The following is a 23102-nucleotide window of genomic DNA, read 5'->3' as shown; positions in this document are numbered from 1 at the left end:
CATGGAGAGGATCCCCAGACAGGAGCTGTGCCTGGAGACAGGCAAACTGAGCTACTGTCAGACAGATGTGAAGCAGGGAGGGGCTGTAAAATTCAAAGGAAAATACAGACGATAGTGAAGGTCAAGTAGACAGGAGGGCAACCCAGGGGGGGGAAAAAGAAGTTCAAGGTACATTTGTGCAGAGCTTAGACAGAATCCCATTGGCCCAAACAGCCAAGCTCTTTCTCTCTCTCTACTTCTGGCTTGCCCCTTCCCATGCTGGTCTTGAGTTAGTGTTCTGAGACCAGTTCTCCATCCATTTCATGCAGTCTGTATTATCATCATTTGGGAGCATCTAAGGGCTTGTGTAGATTCAGAGCTCATGATGTTTTAAATAAACCTGAGCCTCTGATTTGCTCAAGTGGAGACTCACCGATGCATTTCCTCTGGACAGTAATAGGGGTTTGGGGCTTCAAAAAATTCTTAAAGTATACAGAAGCTGCACAGGGAGAGCCCAGGTTCCGTTCTGCAGGAAGGAGACCTGAAGTCCTGTGCAGCCTTGAAGAAAGTTTCTCACAGAAATAACACGGTACAACTGCTGATTTGCGGTTGTAGCTATTGTGAAGGACCCAAAGGTCTCGGGCATTTGAGTTTACAACAAGGATAATAATATTCAGCTCCACAGAATTGTTGTGAAGATTAAATAGAATTTTTTAAGCTGGCATAAGTTTGGGTTGCCTGCTACAGGGTGGCAATTTGGGAGTCACTTAGCAAGAGAATGAGCCTAGCTCACTGCCCGGCACCCCCAGCTGAGTAACTGGGATTCAGAGCAAGAGATGAGGCAGTACTGTGCAGTCAGATAAAGCAATGGGGATTTAAATTGATTAAATAACTTGCCTTCCTCAATTAAAAAGAATTTCCATCATAATAATAACAGTGATAAATTGACTATTTTAATACATTGAAATAGTCACAAAATTAAAATTGAACTTCAATAACGTGAAAGATGTCACTTTTCCTAAGCAGGAATGTCCCACGACCTTGCGAGACCAAGTAGTAGTTAGTAGCAATGAATGCAATTAGAGAGACATAGAAGGTATGCATGTATCCTGATTAAAAGTACCTCACTGCTGCCGGTCAGCTCTGTCAGACCCTTGTGAGATACTTTGGATGTTCAAGGACTTCTCACCCCAAATTAACACTGCAAATACTGTGTTTCAGAGGGTTACCAAAAGTACAAGTTTTCCTTAGTGAGAAGTCTCTAAAATGAACCTCAGTGATGTATATGCAACTTCCATCACTAATCTTTCTTATTGCAACACAGTTTGCTGAATGCCAATTATGTATGTGCCAGGTACCTGGATAAATCTAAGTGAGACGGTGACTCCCATCAAGGAAGGCATAGTCTAGTGGAGGAAGTAGACCCAAAAACAGATGAGAAAAGAGGGCCTGGTAGCCCTGCCAGTTGTCAGCTTGGAAATGCCTTACTCCCAGGGCTGACGAGGGAGCTTTACTGTCATCAGCTTCCCTGAAATTGATAAATTAGATGCAGACAGCTAGAGTCTAGAGCTGCCAGATACATCCTTAGGATTGAAATATAACCGTGCTCTACGCAGAACTGTAAGGACATGCTGAATGCGCTGTATTATTTATCTGAAACCTGTTTAGAGGTGAGAGAAAATATGGGAATGATGGTAATAATTACTATAATGAGGCCTGTTCTCTGCTGCTCTGGAAGGAAGCAGCCTGCAGTAGATGTTGTCTGGGTTGAATGGGACAGGGAGGCATCCTCTTCTCATAACCACTCATCCACACATTGCTGGCCACGTGCACATGCATGTATCTGTGTGTGTGTGTATCTGTCTGTGTGCTTGTGTATGTGTCCTCACCTATGACTTGTTCTTTGAAAAGGAAGCCGGGAGTAGGAAGGGGTTGGGATAAACCAGAAGCGACCAGGCTAGACTCAGATTCTGGAGCTGGTGCTCCTCTGAGGTAATTTATGTTTCTGAGAAGCTCACTGCTTTTCCATTAGCGGCTCTCAGATGCGTGACTGTGCTGATGGTGGCCGCGTGATTCTCTGGGCGCCCTAAGAGGTATGTCTCTTTGCAGCTCAGGGGAATGCTTTTCTGTATCCTCCCGAGCCAGGAAAAACGTCAAGACTAACACCTATCAGAGTGAATCTATCACACATTTTTCCTACAGATACAATAGGTATCAGTCACCTCTTTTTTGTTTTTGATCATCAAATTAAAACCCAGAGAAGTAAATTAATTTGTCTGAAGTTGCACAGTTAATCAGACAAATAATGTGTATTATTATTATTGGCTGTATTATTAGCTGTTTTAATTCTTATGTCTTTTCACCCCCTAGTGTATTTGGAATAAGTTTCCATTTGCCTCTTTTCCTAGAAATGAATGCAGTCTGTGTACTTTGGAAAATGCCACGCATTTTCTCTTTTTTCCCCCACTCTTATTTTGTTTGCGTTTCATCTGTATCTGTTAGGCTGAAATAAGCTATAAATTATTTAGCCAACTTTGTCACATCTGTGATCCACAGGACACAAAATTGGATTCTCTCCCAGTCTTTCTCATTCTAGGAAATTCAGCCATGTTCATGACATATTTTTTCCCTTAACTTTACAACTTTCTGCTTGGCTGATCAACTTGCAGTTTAAAGAAGTATATTCTTGAATATTTTCTATCTCTCTTGACTGAATGGGGAGGAGAGAAGATTATCGTCAGTTTAATTTGAGACGCAAGAATTTTTTTCATGAATGTTATTTTTCTTGAGATAAATAGTGAAACTTTTTCACTGAGTTCATTGAGTTTGGGCACTGTGCCACTGTCTTCAGTTGAATGTTTTGAAAACAAAGTAAAACACCACATAAGACAGCCCCTCTGGTAGCAATGCGGAGTGGTAGGCTCTAAGCTCACAACTCCAATGACATGGACTTTCTCTCTGATCAAGAAACCTTTGTGTTGATCCAGCTGCGCTGAGCTGTGAGCCTCACTTACCTCATTTAATAGTTGACACAGGGAAGGGCTAATTTCATTCCTGCTCAAGGTGACTAATGGTGGCAGGGCCACAACTGGAACATGGACATCAGCTGCTGGACACTGACTTACTTTTCTTTCTATGCATGTGGGACCCTTTACTCCATCCTTGTTGCCTGTAGGTAAAAGTCAACTCCACACAGAGCGTACAACACCCTGATGGTTTGTCACCTGCCAACATGTCCAGGGTTATTCCCTGCTTTGTACATTCTGTATCTTCTGCCCGAATGCACCTCGCTGTGACCCCCCTCCCCCTCCCCAAGCCCACCACATCTACCTTGTGAGCATTCATTCAATTTTCAACCCCAGATTGTCCCCCCTCCACCAGGAAGCCCTCTCTGTCCTCTCCCCTTCTCACACCCAGTTTTCTTTCTCACATGGAACATTTATTCATTTATTGATTTATTCAACAAATATTTCTAAACACTCACTAAGTGCCAGGCACTGAGCTGAGCACAAACCACGCGCCACTGAACACAACTGAGCAGCTCCTGTCCTCATGGAGCTTACAGTCTGCTGGAGACATTAATTAAAGACAGTGAGCACACAGATAAATACGTAATCACAACTGGGAGGAGAGCCAGGAAGGGAATAAAGGCCGTGCCTGGAGCCTGCAGCCCCATCTCCGCACCTCCAGCAGCGGCGGCAGCTCTCGGGACCGGGAAGGGAGGAGCCCGAGGGCGCCTCTGTGCTCCCTGGACACCGGCTCCTCCCAACCTACTGGCTCCCCAGCTCGGGCTTCTGCTGAGTAAAGGCCGGAAACATACGACACTACAGTAAGGAAGGGCCTTCGGTCAGGCAGCAAGGGGTGACACTGGGGGTGTGAAGGCGACGCCTCGTTCAGATCTGCAGTGAGGGCTGATCTCCAATAACCGCAATGACGTGGGGAGGCGCCTCACGGGGTAAAACACGATCCAGGGACCTGGATGGTGACCTGGTCAGAATTCTCTTAACCCCTGCCCTTGCCTTCATACTTAGGATTAATTAATAGGGGGTATTACATTCTCTCTACAAATCTTTCTGGGAAGACACATGAATACTTTTGTAAAAGTATTGCAGTTTTTGAAAAGTGTCCAAAAAAGTCAACTATCTCTGAAAAATAAAAGTGTACCTATAAAAAGAGAACATCAATAATAGGCTCAGAGCTCATGAGCAATGCTTGACGTGATGCTCACTCTCTGGGGTTTATTTTCAGCCTTGTCAAGAAATATTTGCACCATTGTAAAGCAATTATACTCCAATAAAGTTGTTAAAAAAATTTGCCTTCATATTACAGAATTCTTATGAGGGTGTTTGTTCTTTTAAAAATCCTATAATCGTTAAATTCTTGGACTGAAATATACTCTGTAAACTGAAAGAAAAATCTAAATTACAAAGATAGCTTGCAGTTTTTAAATATAATGAACTTGTTACTTCTCACCTGTTTTATTCCTTCAATTTAAGTGGGTCATAGAAAATACAACATTATTGTATCCATTTGAGTTGAAGGCTTGTTATGCAAAATTTTTTCTTCTTCTTTCATCTTTTAATTCTAAAGAGTGTGGTTACTCTAGGTAAAAAATGAGATCATTACTTACGTTCCCTTACTTTTAAAGGAAATTGTCCAAATCACATTTGTTCATATGGAATTGCTCTTAGAAACTTTGTTATTCAATATTTTGTAGTCAGCAAAACAAAGATTTTAATAAAATCCAGGTGACAAATGTCTCAAGATGTTTGAAATCTTACTTTGTCTACTTAAAATATTAATAGTTGTATTAGGGAATCTTATTTATGTTTTTGAAATTCTTTTGTTTAGTCTTTCACAATTATTAAAAATAATAGGCTATTTAAAATGTTTATAAGAAAAAATTTAAAACTGTAACATGGAAAGTTCTATTTGGTTTTTCCCTTAAACTTCTTTTAAGAAGAAAAAAGTAATACCATCCAATACATTTAGGTTTGTTTTAAAAAGGCATTCCTTCAAATACGTCTATTTGGAAATACACACTAGCTTTTACAGTGCCCATTACAACATATTATTAGTAATAAATAGAAATATTTTATGTTAACTATAAGTGACAAAAATCTTTACAAATTAATATATACAATGTAAGAGAAAGGTGTTCTGTCAGTTTAATGATTTATTGTAATGAATTTTGATTCCAAAAAATTTCATGGAATAAATGCTTGCTTACTGGCTTATTTGGAAAGATGCTAAAAGCACCTCAGCTCAAATGATCTCCCTCATTGGTGCCCCACATTTCACCATTTGCATTTAATTTTCTTCATGCTAAGCTTTGCCTCTCCTGGTGGGCTTTGTGTGGGTTTTTTTTCCTTCTTCTTCTTCTTCTTTGTTGTTTTTGTTTGTTTTGCTTTTAACATGTTCTGTTTCTGAGAGACAGTAATTCTCCATGATGCCTTAGTGAGCTTGATCCCACCCAGCTGCTTTGCTCCCTGGAATGAGTTGCCTGGGGGCACAGGGACTCTAAAAGGAGCCAGACCAAGAAGCAGGATGGCTGTAGGGCCGGCCCAGAATAAGGAGTAATGGTCACTGATCATGTTAGGCAAATAGCAGATGTTCTGGGTGGCAAATGTGTGTCAGGGGTACATGCGAATATTTCCATGACCCAGAGGTTTTAGCCTGAGGGCTTTCTCTAATGAATTCAGCACACTGATCAAAAGGTTTACATTGGTCTAATTTATTCATTCCTTCAATGAGAAGCTGAAAATGAAAGAGATGGTTAAATGCTGACTGAAGTGGGATTAAACCCAGATTAATTTGTCCTCCACTATTGTGTGTTTCAGAGATTGGAGCACAGGGAAGTTTTGGTGGGCTTGTTGTTCCTGGTTTTCCCGTTCATCCCAGCCAGCAACCTCTTCTTCAGGGTGGGTTTCGTGGTGGCCGAGAGAGTGCTATACATGCCTAGGTAATTACTGCTCCTGGATTCCTCTTTATGAGACCAACACTGATGGCTCCAGAGAGACTGTTCTTTGTGTGTATGACAGATCTTTGCGGTGTTTATTACCCCAGCTTTAAAAACAGCCAAAGAGGAAGTTGGATGAGAATATTGACCAGAGTATATTCAGAATTTTAGCAGCAATCATTTACCACGGCTTCTTTGTTCAAGTATCTGTGTTTCTTAAACATAATTATAGTAACTTTCTAGAAATATTTGTTGATTTGGATAAAATTATTAACCGTGTTAAGTAGCATGATTTTAATTAATTTCTATCTTCTTTCTCTCTCTTTCTTTGTTCTTTAATTTAAAAATAGGAACAATCTGAAGGAACCTTGTCCTTGAGAAAAAAATTGGTTAAAATTATAAAGGGCATTCAGACTTGTATGATTACATAATGCCACTTAGCTCTGAATATTTGAATGTGCTGAAGCTTGTCTGTTCGCTAGTCTTATTCAAATGTCAGCATTCCAAGGCCTGTTTCTTTTCAAAAGCCTGAAAATGTCTCTGAAATGGTTCTGCCGGTTATCCATTGTGTGACCTTGAGTAGCACATGAAGATTTTTTTTTTTGGCACCCATGTTATCTCATTTTTAAAATAAGGATTTTATTAAGCTTCCTAAAATTAAGTAATTTGATGAATTATACATAAGAATGAACTTTTCTCCTTTTTAAATTTTTTTAAGACCTTTTTATTTTTTATTTTATTATTTTTTTTTTTTTGGCCACACCACGCAGCATGTGGGATCTTAGTTCACCAACCAGGGATCAAACCCATGCCCCTTGCATTGGAAGGCAGAGTCTTAACCACTGGACCACCGGGGAAGTCCCAAGAATGAACTTTTCTAAAAGGCAACAAAATAAATACAGTAAACCAAAATATTATCAGGAAATTATTCATTTTTATTTCTTCATTTTGAGTTAGAAATTTAAGTTAATTTTAAACTTAATTTAAATGAGATTAATTTAAGTATTAAATAGTAAAATTTATTTCATTTATGGATATTGAGTTAGAAATTTTAAAATGCATATAATTAGAAATGAATTTCATAACCTTCGATTCCCCCCAAAGTAAGTATCTAACAGCTTTCTTAAGACTTAACAGCATCTTGTTTTGACTTAGTTAAGGAGAGGGTGGCCCTTAATTTTCTTTATGTGTCTACAGCACAGTTTGGGAAGGAGATTATTTCTTGATAAAAGCTATTTGATGAAGACAAAAATACGAAATTTCTTTGAGTTCTATATTGACTTAAAATAATAAGCTTATGAGGGCTTGCCAGTACTGAGGAATATGGAGGGCAAAGGAGGACCTCAGTGTCTGTTCTAGATGTGTTTTTGCTTAAAGCAGCTGAGTCAGGTTTTGTCTGTAGGACTCCTGATTCCAAGTGGAATCTGTATTTATTCTTCACTTAACAGATATTCACAGAGCGTCTGTCCCAGGCATGCTCTACTACAATCTGAGGCTGCAAAAATAAGTGAATCTCAGGTTTTTTCCCCTCAAAGAGTTTATTAACTGCTGATTAAAAACAAAATGGTGTCTTCCTCTCTAATCATTTAACAGATCTGCATATTCTTTAAAATAGTATCATACTCAGTAAACATTAATTGTATCAAAACTTTTATTGAACCTTTATTATAGGTCAGTCTCTATGCTAAGCATGTTATATTTATTTTATCAGTTAATTCATGCCGTATGTGGTGGTTCATAGCACGTTCCTGCAGTCAGAGTGTGACCTGAGTGTGATGTCACAAAACCTCTGTTTCCTCATCTGTGTCAAATGAAGATAACAGCACCCAACTCAGTGAGATTTTAATGGCATTAAATGAGATGGCCATTTATAAAAATGTTTTCTATAAAAAACTTATAAAATGCTTTATATTGTACATGTTCAATAAGTAGCAAGTGTTATCGTTGATATCAGCTTTCTGATGTAGCTAATACCATAATACCCATTTTACAAAAATAAAGCCTGGGCTCTGAGAGGTTAAATGACTTGCCCAAGTGGCATAGCTAGTTAAGTGGCAAAGCAGTGGAATAGAGATCCTTGTCTGCTGACAGATCTGGCACCTTCCAGGTTATGTTGCTTCTCTGATGGTAACGTCTCCTCAATTGAAAAAGATGAAGAAAATACGAACACAGGAAAGTACTTTCAGCTCAACTCCATTTGGAAATCAGCGCAGGATACTTTCAAGAGTCCTGAGATCTGAATCCACAGCACTTGGTGTTCTGAGTGCATGTGTGGTAAGATTTTCTAATCCAAATACAAGAGAAAGTTTTTTGAGGACATAAAAGGGCTGGAATTTTAAACAAGAGGTTAAATTTCATTCTTCTGGAAGAGAGCCTCAGGTAAACATTATAGAAGCCCATAAAATTGTCATCAACCATTTGTGAGCTGTCTTATTGAAAGTCAGGGATTTCTGTCGCCCAGGTAGGTGTGTCCTCCAAACACCCACAGAATCATGCCAGCTCTGGCTCTTCCTGTGCTGCCATATCTTCAATAGACCTTTTTGTGACTCCATTTCTTTTCTCTAAAACAGGCAAAGTCATGCCCTGCCCTTTTTCCACTAGGAATAAGCTGATTTGGATTAAAATAAAAGTTTGAAATATAAAGAAAACATCAATATTACCAAGAGCAGGTGCCTGCCTCTCAGAACCTATTTGGATTTTGCTGCATTTGGCAAACTCGGTGCAGAGTCATCCAAAATCAATTTCAGGAAACCGGTCTTCATTTAAAAGATGGCTGTCCTTTTCTCTCCAAGTTCCCGCATCTGTGCATCGTCGTGCTGATGTCAAGCACCCATCATTTTCCGAGGGTTTGTCTTTACTGCCCAGCGTCTCCTGGATTCATATCCATATCATCACTGTGCCCAGCCAGGCCTCTTTCCCCCTCCAGAGCCGTGGTCTTGGCAGATGCCAAGGCCATGTGACTAGGAAGTGGAAGTGTCTCCTGCCCCTTATAGATGGTCCTGGAGGCTGAGGGAGAGGGCACGTCACTAGTCCAGGTACACAACTCTGAGCACAAACCTGAGAGTTTAACTCAAATTGGGGGGAACTGGGGTTGGAGGAAGCCGAGGAGTTTTTGAGAGAGCCATTGTACCTCTCACAAACCCCAGCCTTCCTTCACAGTCATTGTTGTAAGTAGCACCATAAGGGAGCTGTTTTTTGTTTGTTTGTTTGTTTAATTCATTTATTTATTTATTTTTATTTTTGGCTATATTGGGTCTTCGTTTCTGTGCGAGGGCTTTCTCTAGCTGCGGCAAGGGAGGGGGCCACTCTTCATCGCGGTACGCAGGCCTCTCACTATCATGGCCTCTCTTGTGCGGAGCACAGGCTCCAGATGCGCAGGCTCAGTAGTTGTGGCTCACGGGCCTAGTTGCTCCGCGGCATGTGGGATCCTCCCAGGCCAGGGCTCGAACCCGTGTCCCCTGCATTGGCAGGCGGACTCTCAACCACTGTGCCACCAGGGAAGCCCCAAGGGAGCCGTTTTAATTATGGTGCTGGATTCCATTGTTATCTAAAATTGTGCAGCTGAGTCAGAAATCCAAACCTCTGTGGGGAAACTTCTGTGCTGTGGCTTTAGAGAGTTTCTAATGACTTCATCGGAGGCAGTTTACACATGCTGACAGTTTTCATGAAAATGGGGACTTTTCTCCAAAAAAGATTTTACTCAGCAGAGACCAGCCTCCCCCATCTCAGTGGAGAATGGTAGACAGTTGGGTAAGGAGCTGCTGGAATCTTCCTCAGGGCTGCAGAGAATGTTGCAGACGCTGCAGGCATTCCTTGGAAGGTGCCAGAGCACCAGGTGATGCCCGGTGCATTTAATAAACCTACACGCTGGCTTCCACGATGCTGAAGGATGTGTCCAAGCCTTTTATACACACGGGAATCTTCTCTGCATGGAAGATTCTCTTCTCTCCTTCCATTATTGACCTACAAGAAAGAGCCATTCTCCATAGCATTCGTACCCAAGTACTTTGAGGAAAACATGTACTCTGTGGCTTTCTTGAAAATTCAGATCATCATCTTTATGCAGAAAATCCATGTTGTCTCAAAAACTTCAGCAAACTGGGGGAAGATGAAATAGAAAGCTCAGTTGGTAGGTGAACTTCCTACTCATTAAATATTCAAGGTAAGGAGCAAGTTTCTAGCCTTGGGATCCCATCCGTGAACACTACAGAGGTCACGTCTACCCTCACCGAAGCCCAGGCGAGTTTCCTATATTTTTGGTATTAAAATATCCCAGGGAGCTGGTTTGGCCATTTTACAAGAAAAGCCCAGAACGAGTTGGACCAACAGTGCTCTTTCATCCTCTGCCTTTCTGCCTGACAATGAACAAGCCACTTAAATCTTCTAGCTTCTGTTCTCCCTCCATCCTAACCTAGCACAGACCCAAAATATCACCTGCCTCTCACTTGCACTTTGAAATCTGTGGATAAAAGGGACAGAAATGGGCAATTTATTTGACACTGCATGGCTTTAGGGTCAGAGTTTTACCCCCAAAAGAAATTGGAATAATCTTTTCTTCTGGTGATAAATACCAATTTTATGGATGTCTTTTTTGAACAGGCAGGAGAGTTTGGGGCTTAAATCATTCTTTCACAGAAGTTTTGATCTCTTATTCTTATCTCAAGAGAAGCGTATAATTTAATGGCTACTTTTTTGTATTTTATAAAAACCACATTAGAATGCTTCAAAGGACTAAAATTTCTTAGAATCGATGAAGCAGAAATAGTTGTTGAGAGCTCTCCAGTAAAGTTGTAGAATGTGATCAGAGATCCATTCACATGCCAGATTAAGGGTGATTTATTCGCTTCAGTGCCAAAGAGCAAATTCCTAAACTACTTTAAGAAAACATGAATGAGTGGAGAGGGGAAAAGAACGGACAGAAGTGAAGGCAGAACCAATAATGTGGTTGGAACTGATCAAGAAAAACTGGGATCACAGAAGGAGAAGTTAGACCACCTGTGTTTGAGGGAAGAAAGAAAATTTTTAAATTGCCCTACTCTTAGAAAGAGATGCCATTGTTTTGTATAGTTCCTAAGCTAATGAACACATCAGGCATGGAGAAATGGAAGACAAGTGACTCTTTTCCATATTCAATTTTGAGAAATACCTTCAAATCACACCTATTAATTCTAAATGGAATTTTTAATCTTACACAGGTTGCTATTGAAACAGTACTGCAGTATTTGTTCCTCAGGATGCAAAGTGAGAAATGTCACCTCTGAAAGAACACTGCCCCTGTTATCTGACACTGGGGATCCCTACTGATGAGCCATCTATGCATATGCTCCTTCAGAGCTGCTGGAAGAGAGTGATGATTATTTGGGAGCGAATCAAAGTTTTGCCAAATACTCAAATCATCAGAGAAATCATTTGATATCAATAAAACCTTACTTTAGCAAACCCAGTAGAAGGAGAACTGACCTGGGAATCAGCACAGCCCAGTCTGTCCTGTGCCGCCTGGCTGTCCTGGGGGAATCACTTTCACTTTCGTATCTGTAAAACCTGAGTGTTGGCCTTGCCCGGTAATCCCCTAATGTTGCTTAGATCTTTGTGCCACAGTTGTCTCTGAACTAGCCAAACTGGGGGGTGAGGAGAGAAAGAGAGATAATGCAGTGAGTTTTTCATAAAGTTAAATCAATTCATTTAAAAAATTATGAAATTATATGTTTCCTATATTTTTGGTATTAAAATATCCTTTCTCGGGCTTCCCTGGTGGCGCAGTGGTTAAGAATCCGCCTGCCAAGGCAGGGAACAGGGGTTCGAGCCCTGGTCCGGGAGGATCCCACGTGCCGTGGAGCAACTAGGCCCGTGCGCCACAACTACTGAGTCTGTGCTCTGGAGCTCGAGAGCCGCAACTACAGAAGCCCACGCGCCTAGAGCTTGTGCTCCTCAGCGGGAGAGGCCACCACAGTGAGAGGCCCGCGCACCACAGCGGAGAGTGGCCTCCACTCACCGCAACCGGGAAAGGCCCGCGCGCAGCAAGACCCAACACAGCCAAAAATAAAAAATAAATAAAATAAAAATAAATAAATTTAAAATATCCTTTCTCTTCCTGCATGACGAGAGCAGGAGGGGATATACAGCCCTCCATTAGTTCCTCCTCTCCCACCCAACTCCCTCCTTTTGGACATTTTGCTGGTTTGGGAAATCTGAACTCCAGTTACCATAGTGCTGCATGGTCTCGAAGGTCCCATTCAGCTCCCAAGTTCAACTCTTTGTGACTTAGAATAACCTTGTGGAAAGCATGAATTTTTCCTCTTAGGAGTTGAAACACATATTCGTCCTGCTCAGTTTCAGCAAGATGCCCAAGTAGGGCAAGGGGGACATGTCCCCTGGGGGGAAGCAGGAGCAAAGAGGAAGTTCATCTGCCACGAGGACAGGCTCTCTGAAGGGCCTGGCAGTGGGCACTAGGGGATGGTCTGGGCAGCACTGGTGTGGGGCCTCCTCCGTGAGCTGATAGGGTGTCCTCATAAGCATCAGGAACATGTGTTGCTTAGAAGTTCCCACGGACGAGCATCAGTGAGGAGTATGGGCCAGTAGGAAATAGGAGCCTAACCACTGGGGCAGGGCAACAAGAGCAATGGCAGATGCCCCGTCCCCGGGGCCATGGTGCAGGCAGCTTATCAAGAGAGGTTGCAGCCATGAGAACAGGTCAGACGTTCGTGTATCCGTATCAAGTCGTGAGGAGAGACTCAGGAATTGTGCTGAAGCCTAATATCAAAACCGGGCTCAGAGCACAGGTAAGGTTGCTCACAGGGTGACTGGTACCGAGTCCAGTGTGTCCCTCTGTCCCCCTACACTGGGTTTTCAAAAGTCCATCAAAGTTGTTCCTCAGTATACCATGGGGTAAGGATGGGAAGATTTGACTTCAATGTGTTCAACCCCTTGAGACCTGAACTCAGAAGAGGAATGAGATCTGGGAGGTAGACCTTGTCCGGTGAGGGCTACTTTCCAGGGCAGTGCCCAGGTAGGGAGGGTCCTGGGGCTGCACGGGACTTGGTAATGGTCACCAGGTCATGGTGAGGGTGAGTGCTGTATGAGTTCTTCCTTCCAGGAAGGAAGCAGCAGGGCTTTGCTGAGGAACTTAACTGACTGTGTTACAAAACTGGAGATTGTAGGTCACATAGAGCAGAGCAATGGTAGGAATGAGTGAGCTGAGAGGAGGTCAATGTGCTCATGGGCTGAGGATCAGTTGGCCAATCTGTTGTGCTCAATGAATTGTGCTCAGCCAACGGCACAAAGTGAGGATAAACTTGAACAGTTATTTACTAGACTGGAATCATGGCCTTACTATTAGAGAACCCTGTTAGTTATAAAAGATGAATGTTTATGTCCGAGTCCTTAATGGAGAACAGCAAATGTCTTGGAAACCAGGATTTGAACGTAAAATTTGGAGAGTAGAATCTGAATTCAGATGAGACTAAATGGAATAATATATGTGCAAATTGCTGTAAGCTATGCTAGGTAATTGCAAGTCATTATTTCAGTCTGCCTTGTACAAATGAGGAGATTGGGTGAGTCAAAGTGGAAGGAAATCAACGTAGCAGAGTATAGGCCTCTCCTTCCCAGCCCTTTTCCCCCTCCTCCTTCAGTACTATAAACCTCTGTTTTCTTTTTTAACTTCATGCGCTCAAAAGTAAACAACCCCAAAGGAAAAAAAAAACTCAGCTCATGACAATGAGAACAGATTGGTGGTTGCCAGAAGCAGGGAATGAGGGGTGGGCAAAATGGGTGAAGGGGGTCAAAAGGCACAAACTTCCAATTATAAGTTAAATAAGTCCTGGGCGTGTAATATTTAGTTAATAATACTGTATTGTATGTTTGAAAGTTGCTAAGAGAATTAGATATTAAAAGTTCTCATCACAAGAAAAAGAAATCGTAACTGTGAGGTGATGTGTGTTAACTAGAGTTATTCTGGTGCTCATTTTGCAATATACAGAAATATCAAATCATGATGTTGTACACCTGACACTAGTATGATGTCATATGTCACTTATATCTCAATTTTTTAAAAAAGTGAACACCCCTAACTTAGCAGGCTAGCATTCTGAAACAGAAAACTGGAGGAGGTTATGAAACGTGCCCCTGGGAGTGGAGGAGAGACTAGCTTGTGGGTATCACACACCCAGTCACCTGCCTGGAGGGTGTGAATGGATTTAAGTGTTGCCATTTCAACCTCCCTTCCGTTAAGACCCCTTGTCGTTATTAGTGAATCTATTTCTTTCCTTTGCTCTTGGATTCTGTGCTGGGAAATACATCTCAAACCAGTGACTTCTTATACAAATTTTAGTAATCTTAAAATATCCTCCCCACTATTTTAGAAACCTGGATTGTCTTGCCCTCATGAGAGTTGGGACCACCATTTTGTATGTTTGTGTTTTCTCATAATACCCAGAAAAATACTTCTTTAGAGAGTATTGTAGAAAATTAAAGAACACTGGACATATGACACAGCATGTACAGTCAGGTCTGTGCTAATATAGGGGAAGAGACGAGGGGACGGCAACAACAGTGAATTGTCCATTAATGCCTTTGCTTCAAAAGTGAAGATGCCTGACTCTAGAATATGGTGGTTTACGGAAGAAATGGCAGAATTTAGGTCCTAGAGCTGAGTATACTGTACGAGGGTTGAGAAAGGTTGTTTTTCTGGTTTTTTAGAATTAGATTCAGCGTGACTTGGGAGGTGGTTGGCTTTGGCCAAAAGGCCTCTCAGGCCCAGATGGAAAATTTGTTGTGGCTACTGGAACCAGGCTGAGAGGGAAGTAAGCCAGGCTCGGGTGAAGGTGCCTGCGAAGGGAAACACTGCCCTCTGAGTATGGACAGTACTCCTGGTGATAAGTCATCTTTGGGCTCGACTTGGATTGATTCATTTTTAAGTTCACTTTTGTTTCCATGTTAGTTTCCGGTACCTTCCACTGCAATGTTCAATCACACTTAGGAAGCAGCCCCTCTTACATGCAAAAATGAATAAAACAGTACTCTAGCCTTAAAAACTGGCCCAAACTTCCAAACAGTTAACGCTTTGTTTCTTATCAAAGTTGAATACAAAAGCCTCTTCATTATGCGTTAATTCACCGAAGAGTTTATGTTTTTCATTTCCTTCACTTTCACAAAGATAGACAGAATAGAGAAAGATTTGAAATGGATCTAAGGGAAGATTTGCTTAGTGCTTTTTGTGGTCGAGGTTTATGAACGTTCATTAACTTAAGTATGTGGCCATATGTATTTCACATATGACCAGTGTACCTTGTTTTCTTCAGTATTTTGTTCTATAAAAATGATGTATGAGTCATACCTTTCAGAAGCCAACAATATCGTACAAGGTATTTTGAAGTTTTAAGGGTGTTCTTGGTGGATGCTCTTAAAAGACTTACAGTTGTCCTGTAAATTAGACAGTTTGGGTCAATCTGGACTTTGATAAACTAGGTTTCTTGAGGTGTATTTACAGATCTACCACGTATTTTATTGATGTAGTAATACACACATGAACACATAGACACTGCCCTTGAGAACACTGATACCTTGTATTCAGTTCACAGAGCACACCCACATATATTATTTCATTTACTCCATGCAACAACCTTTCAAGGTAGCTGTATTTTAAGCTGCCTTGAAGGCAGGCAATATTTAGCCCTTGTAATACAAACAACTAAGGCCAGATCAGGCTCTGTAAGTAAATCTGTCGCACAGAGCTCACCAGTGTCAGAGAAGAACCCAGCTTTCTAGACCCAGTTCTAGACTCTTTATTCTCCAATGAAATCCTTCTCCTCGCTGCAAACCCCCAAAGTCTGCACCAGAACACTTGTTCCACTACACCTAGTAGTGCTCTAGTTACCTTAGGAAGTTACTACATTTACAGGAGCCAAATACAGAGTTATCTGTTTCCACCTGGAATACATGTAAACTCTGCACCTTTCCTGCCTTCTACTCTATTTAGCAGAAAATAATGTCCTAATAATATTATTATTATCATAACATAATATTAATGCTATTTACTGTTTAGTGTGTATCATCAGTTGTGCACAGTGTAAAATTATTATTCCCTTTTACAAAATAAGAAAATTAAGAACCGGGTAATAAATAATTTGTCTGAAATCAAACAACAGTAAGTGTCAGAATTGAGAGGCAAACGGGTTTTTTTCTGATTCAGACCCTGCCTTACTTACCACTGGAGGTCTCATAAATTTTAGAGCTGGTAGGTGAGCTGGGAGGTTGAGAGGAAGCATGTCATCTTCAAAGAGGTAAAAGAGAATTAGCAGACTCTCAGAAGGTGAAAGCAAAGGGTTTTTCTCCCAGTTTGCTCCATAGGTAATGCCGAGAAAAGAACAGAACAAATCTATTTATGGAGAAGTAAATGTAAAGAAGCTTTTCATACCCAGCCCAGCACCCCTAGGATGGGGAGTTAAGGAAATGCACGAGAGATACCTTTTTCTTGGAATGTGAATAAACTCACATCCACATGCATTCAGTCTTTTGGGAAATTTCCCCATCCATCAAATGTTTGAGATAAAAAAGAAAAGGCAAGAAATGGGGACACTAATGAACCTGGACCAGCTTCCAGGTTCAATCTGATCTGAGGAGCCACCATTGTCTCCCTGGGGCTTCCTGTGCTATAGCGTCAAACACCTATTTGGGGCTCATGGTTCCAGGGCTTTTTTGTTTAACCATTTGGGGTCAACATCCATGAGACCAGAATAAGATCTGAAGGTCAGATAATTTGCCAGTTGGGGATTCAACAGATCAACATGAAGTTCATTAGGGACGTGTTTCATTTAAACTATCTAAAGTTGGGAATTTTTTAGAGTAATAAAATAGGAAGAATGTGTCTGTCTTGTATCATTAATGCTATTTATAGATACTCTCAGTGGGTTGTTTGAGCTTGTTAAGTTAAAAGGTAGAATTTCAATTCTACTTAATAGCAAAACACTTCTCTTTGCTGCATATAATAAAACAGAAAGTAAAGCCGTAACAAACATCATAAAATACTTGGCCCAGTCATAGAAAATTGTCATCTCTCCAGGGTTGATGTAAATGGGAAGGGGAAATGTTGTTCTTTTATCACTTAAGAGCGTGAAAGTACCTTTGTACTATCTACACGACGACTAACTACTCAAAGTTCTCAAACAACAGGTTTAAACGTTTTCTATTCAAATTTGAAAGGACAGACGTTGTTGATTGATATTTCCTATTCAATTCTCTTTGGATTTGCATTTTTTAAAGGAGAGATGCAGCTTTCTTTAGTTTTTATAAGCACTGTGGGCTGAGCAGCTTGTCAGTAAAATACATTCAAAATTGGAGATCCCTGTGGCCTGTGAACGAGAGATCATCTCTGTGCTGCTTTCTCTGGGACAGCCATGGTGCCTCTCAAGCGTGCTTTGAAAATGTTTCTCGGTACTGAGCTAAGCCATTCAGCAGCCAGCTGGACTCTTGGTTCTCCAGGTTATGATGGCAGTTGTCAGTGGTTTACACTGACTCCTTTGGGCTCTCTGGGGAGGTCTCTGGTCAGAGCCCAGATTTTCCTTAACCAGGTTAAGCAGACCAAACTGGAGTCTGGTTTCATTTCCCTGGAGGTCAGAAAAGTATGTATTTTCTCATTTGCTTGATTTTCCACTTTCAAAATGAGGACTTGCCCTGCCCCAGTAATGGAGAGAGCAGTCCTACCCCCCTGCAGCTGAGATCTGCAGTAAAGCAGATGTTGAAAGATGAAATGTCATAATAGAGAAGCATCTTAATCTCTGATATTGTGTTCAAGTTTTTAAGAATGTGATACCCTCTAAGAAATTTGCAAACTTAAGTGGAGATGATTTTATATGGCTTAGCATTTCTTTAAACCATATGTCAATACAAGGACTTCTGAAAAAAAATGATTATGTTACTTGATCCCGATGCCTGTGCTGAGTGGAAGGAATGGTATTCTCCTTCGTTTTGGCTGTAGCAGGGCTCAACAACTGTGGCCTGTGAGTGGAATCTGGCCCATCGCCTGATTTTATAAATACATTTTGTTGGAACACAGCCATGCCCATTCGTTTACATAAGTGTCAATGGCTGCTTTCCTGCTACGAAGATAGAGTTGACTAGGAAGGACAGAGCCCATATGGCCTGAAATATTTACTCTCTGGCCCCTTACAGAAAAAGTTTGCCCACTCCTGAATTATAGCACAGCGTTAGGGCCGTGGGACTTCTGATCTGACTCTATTCCTAGCTTTTGGAGCTATGGGCAAGTTATTTAAGTCCTCTAAGCTTTAGTTTCCTCATTTATGAAGTGGGAGATACTGAGGATTGAGTTTTTTAATTAGATAATATATTTAAAGCCAGTACTGTCCTTGTTCCAGACGCTACAAGTATTGGACAGGCCCACATAAAGATCTTAGCACAGTGCCCGACACGTAGGGAGTACTCAACAAACGTGCAAACGTACAAAATCGCTGATCTGGTTGCTGTCATCTTCATTATCCTCGTGTTCTGCCACTTGGTGGCCGTTGCTCTGGAGCTGTTGGAATCCCAGTGTTTCCCTTCCCCACCGCTCTGCCAGATGGCAGCTCTTTCCTACAAGGAGGCAGTTAATGACCATTGAGATGTCATGTATGGAGTGATTGGGAAGGAAGTAGGTGAAGCTGTGTGATAAAGTGTGAGGAACACAGCAGTCAAGGCAGAACCCCAATGTCAGGACAGCAGGTGGAGTGTGGGCTCTGGAATCCGGAATTCCGGGGGTTTTGTCTTTGCTCTACTGGACATGAGCTGTGTGATGGAATTCAGCAAGTGCGTTCGCTTCTCTTCTTCAGTGTCTTCAGGAGTTTAATGCTGCTAACAGTGACCCCCAGGGATATAAGGATGAACTGAGCTCCTGTAGAGAATGTACTCGGCACATAAGATGTGCTCGATTAACATTGCTCCTCAGAGGTGCTGCTTTACGAACGCAGGGGGAGAAGAGAGCGGGCACTGGGGACCTGGGTGCCTGCAGGGTGCGCCCCCTGCATTTCAGTACGCTCTTCACATGTCACTTTTTCAATGAGGCCTCCCCTGACCGCCCATATGAATATCTCACCTTCCTTCCCCTCCTGGTCTCCTGCAGGGTGCGCCCCCTGCATTTCAGTACGCTCTTCACATGTCACTTTTTCAATGAGGCCTCCCCTGACCGCCCATATGAATATCTCACCTTCCTTCCCCTCCTGGTCTCCCTCCTTCACTTTCCTGCTTGATTTTTCTCCACCTAACGTATCATATTCAGTGTGACCTACTCTGGGTCTTACTTGCTTGGTGGCTGTTTTCCCATCCATGTGAGTTCCAGGAGGGTAGGAATGATTGTTTTACCCACTGATAACATTCTTGGTGCCTGTGACAGTGGCAGGCACATAATCTGTGTTTTACTCATAATTGTATTTTTAGTGCTCAGCCTACTGCCAGTCACATACTAGAGAGAGAACAAATAATTAATTGAACAAGTAAATGAGTTATATTAATTTAGGGCTTCTTATAGTATTAGTGTCTGACTAATATAGGATTTCTTTACACAAGCTTGCTTCATTGTTAAAATATTCTATAATAATTTGTATTATCGTCTTTGGAAAGAAATGAGTTTTGACTAAAATACACACAGCATAATGAGTACAGACTAAATATGTTTTTCTGAGGCCAGTCGGCAGGCAGGAAGCCTCTCTGCAGGTGCACAGGTGATGCGAGGGTCCACATTCCATCCACCAAGCCAAAGCTTTTAGAGATGTGATATCAATGTGCCAAAGCCCCACTCCGATAACGTGAGGGATCCTTCGTGTCTGTTGGGAAAGCTGAGCCAGAATCAGCATGAGAATCGGATCAGTGCAGCTTGTCTGTGATAGGCTGCACGCTGTGAGCCTCAGAAGCCCGTCGGTGGGAGGATCTTCCTTCAGCGTAAGGACTTTGGCCAGAATGGGGATATACTAGGTGGCACGTCCGGAGACCAAAATCAATGCCCCTTGGTGACCAGCATCCCTTCCAGGACCTGATAGTCCCCCCCAGGGACTGTCTCCCACAAAGCCTCAGGGTCCAAATTTGAACACATGGTGCCAGTAGGGTTATACAATGTCAGGAACATAAGGGAGCCTGAGTCAGAGGGTCCAGTCAAGACCCAAGACACACAGGATGGACTTTTCTGGATGCCTGAGCTGCAGAAATTCAGGGCAATGTGAGCCTGCAAGATGAACCTGTCATTCTCCACACTTGTGCCAGAGAACTAGCCAGTGTGCCGGTAGAGCCCATTTGAGCTCTAACGTGGAAATGTGTCAGACAGGGCGGGTTATGTCCGTGTTTTCTATCACAGGACAAGCTCTGTTTGAAAAGTTAGTTGCATGGGATGGAATACTCAGGGGCCTCTATTGCACCCCAAAGTCACTTGCTTCTCTGCCCTGTTTTCCAGCATGGGCTACTGCATCCTTTTCGTGCATGGAATGAACAAGCTGTGCACGTGGCTGAATCGCTGTGGGGCTGCCACCCTGAGCGTGTCCACTGTGCTGCTGCTGCTGCTTTTCTCCTGGAAAACCATGAAACAGAATGAAATCTGGCTGTCGAGAGAGTCCCTATTCAGGTATGACTAGAGGGTTAAAAGGGAATCTCTTCCCATTTATTTCTTTGCTGACGCATTTGTTTCCAAACAAACGAGGCGACATGGATCTGGCAATATTTATTCATCCAGAAACGTTTTTTAGTAAAGTTTTAAATGGAAGATGTCATTTTATTTTGGGTTTTAACTTTAATTTTTTAAATGGTATTATATAAAGTTTTACGGGAGCTCACTGTAAGTGAATTAATGGAAATAAGGCTCATGGGAAGGTTTTTGGGTCTGTGAATTGAGATGGAAAGTCTTGATGATGAGCTGGGCTGTAAAATCAGCCATCAACAAAATAAGATTGGTCAGTAAGTCTAATTGCATTGTTCAGCTGAGTGAATGAGAAAGGTGAGCACACAGCAAGAAGGAAGAGAGATGCAGAATATTAAGTTGTGATCTGTAATCTAGTTGCTTTGTTTTGAACATTAAGCGTGAGCAAGGAAGGGAAAGACTTTTTCATCTTGTGGTAGGTTTTTATGTAGTGTAGAAGCTGTTTCTGAATATAACAATGCCAGTTTATAGCCCTAACTTGTTGTAAAGCATAAAACGTCCTTTAGGTTGCTCATTATGCTGTGTTTCTGGGCTTAGTCTGTCTCCTTGATGTCATAGCCCTGGTGACCTTCACCTGGCCTCCGCGGCTCAGCCACACCTGGCCTCCCAGCAGTATTTCCCAGTCTCCCAGGGGTCCCCAGTCTTTGACCCCTTCCAGCTTCTGTCCTCATTTATGACCCAGTTGGCCAGTTCTGTCAACGTGGTTCTTATTTGGTTCCCTAATCAGCCAGTACCCAACACTTATTCTTTGGAGGCAAACAACTGAAACAGAGCTGGAATCACTTTCAAAAGGAGAAAATATGGAAAGAGCGTAGGAGAGCGCACAGAATTGGGGAGTAGGTGAGGAAGTAAGCATGTAGCAGACGGGAAACAGGTGTCTGGATAGTCTGTCTTGAGGGGACCTGGGTACCTGCAAAGGAATGAACGGAGGGTAAATGTACCCCAATTTTCTCTCTCTTCACATCACAGTCCTAGGAAAAGAAAATCCTCTGACTAGGCCTGAGCTTAGGTCGTGTGCCTGCCCCTTGTCCCTCCTAGGGCACTGAGATGACAGAACTGGCCAAAGACGCTCCCCTGACTTCCATGGGGGGAGTTAGGGCAGGCAGAGCCCCTGGGCTTCCACTGAGATGTCCCAGCAAGAGGGAATTCCCCACAGGAAACCCAAGCACCGGAAAAGGACACAGATTCTGGGCTGCCAGAAGTGAGTGAATGAGGGAATGAACGAATGAAGGAGTAAGACAACTGTTCATTGTACTCCTCTACCTTTTAAAACAATATATCTGATTTTGCCATTTGGCAATTTAACTTTCTTTAATAGAAAAAAAATTAGTCTGGCATGCATGCACATCTTATCAGTTTATTTACTGTTACTATATCATTATCATTGTCACCATCATTACTTCAGGGGATACTATAGGGACCTGTTGCCCTGTGGGGTTTTTTCTAGGAATTGTATATCACTTTTAGGCTTCCGATTCTGTTCCGTCCCTGTCATACCCCCGACCTCAGTGCAGTTCTCACAGACTACAATGGACTTGTTCCCTCTTACTGCCCACTGCTGAGGTCATTCTGTAAACACAGGGGCATGGAAGTTCAGGAATATAACTTCCTCCTGGTTTCTGTTGGCTTGATTCATTTTTTCTTTCACTTTCAATAGTCAGTGCTTTTATGAGAAACTTTAAAATGGTTCTGCCCCGTGTTAAATCCTTTCCTTGAATAAAGGTACTAAGATTGATTGTATTTTCTAATGATGTTTACTGCTTAATCAGTGCAACTCTGAGGAAGGATTTTGGCAGACAGCATTTTATCTCAAGGATAACAAGTTAGTGTTCAAACCCTGTACAGCTGATGCCAGCAATTTAAAAAAAAAGGAAAACAGAAAAACAAAAAGCTCATTGACCTTGCATGCAGAGGCTTCTGGTTTTTTAGATGGAAGCATGTAGGAAGTGAACAGTTGATTACTAAAACACAGGCATTCCACATATGTGCTTAAAGAGACTTTGTGTCTTGAGAGGCCTTTGGTGATCAAATGGAATTTTGTGTAAGGTGCAAATCAAAGCTATCAATAATTTTTAGAAAACTTTTCCTGTTATAATTTATTTATGTCCTGGGGAAACTTTTAAGTATCTGAGGCTTTAAGTTTATTCTTTTTCCTTCAAGACCGGATGCTTATATGTATTCATCTTTCCTGAGTAATGTTCAAATCAGTTGAACATTTACCAAGAATCTTTGAGGCAAGATAGGATTAGTGGCTGGTGTGGGGTCTGGAATTAGGTTTTCTGGCTTTCCTCCAAGTTCTACCGTTTAATAGCTGTGTGATCGTGGGTGAGTTACTTAACCACTCCATGCCTTAGTTCCTTTATTTTAAAATTTAGGAGTTTGGGATGAACATATACACACTACTATATATAAAATAGATAACCAACAAGGTTGTACTATATAGCACAGGGAACTATATTCAATATCCTGTGATAAACCATAATGGAAAAGAAT

General features: G+C 41.9%; 1 protein-coding gene across 4 annotated transcripts in view; it reads left to right on the top strand.

Annotated features, from left to right (window-relative positions):
- Positions 1-23102, top strand: part of TMTC1 (transmembrane O-mannosyltransferase targeting cadherins 1) — a 261523-nt gene that overhangs the window by 166989 nt on the left and 71432 nt on the right. For all 4 annotated transcript variants that reach the window (XM_024733261.1, XM_024733259.1, XM_024733260.1 and 1 more), the window contains 2 exons: positions 5820-5941; positions 20370-20537. In XM_024733261.1, the coding sequence (XP_024589029.1) occupies positions 5820-5941; positions 20370-20537 (290 nt within the window). The remainder of the gene's footprint in view (positions 1-5819; positions 5942-20369; positions 20538-23102) is intronic.

The sequence above is a fragment of the Neophocaena asiaeorientalis genome, unplaced genomic scaffold (genome assembly GCF_003031525.2).
Source record: "Neophocaena asiaeorientalis asiaeorientalis breed wild unplaced genomic scaffold, Neophocaena_asiaeorientalis_V1.1 scaffold150, whole genome shotgun sequence".
In the NCBI taxonomy this organism is placed as follows: domain Eukaryota; kingdom Metazoa; phylum Chordata; class Mammalia; order Artiodactyla; family Phocoenidae; genus Neophocaena; species Neophocaena asiaeorientalis.
The sequence above is the reverse complement of the archived record's forward strand: the minus strand, read 5'-3'. Positions and strand labels throughout refer to the sequence as shown.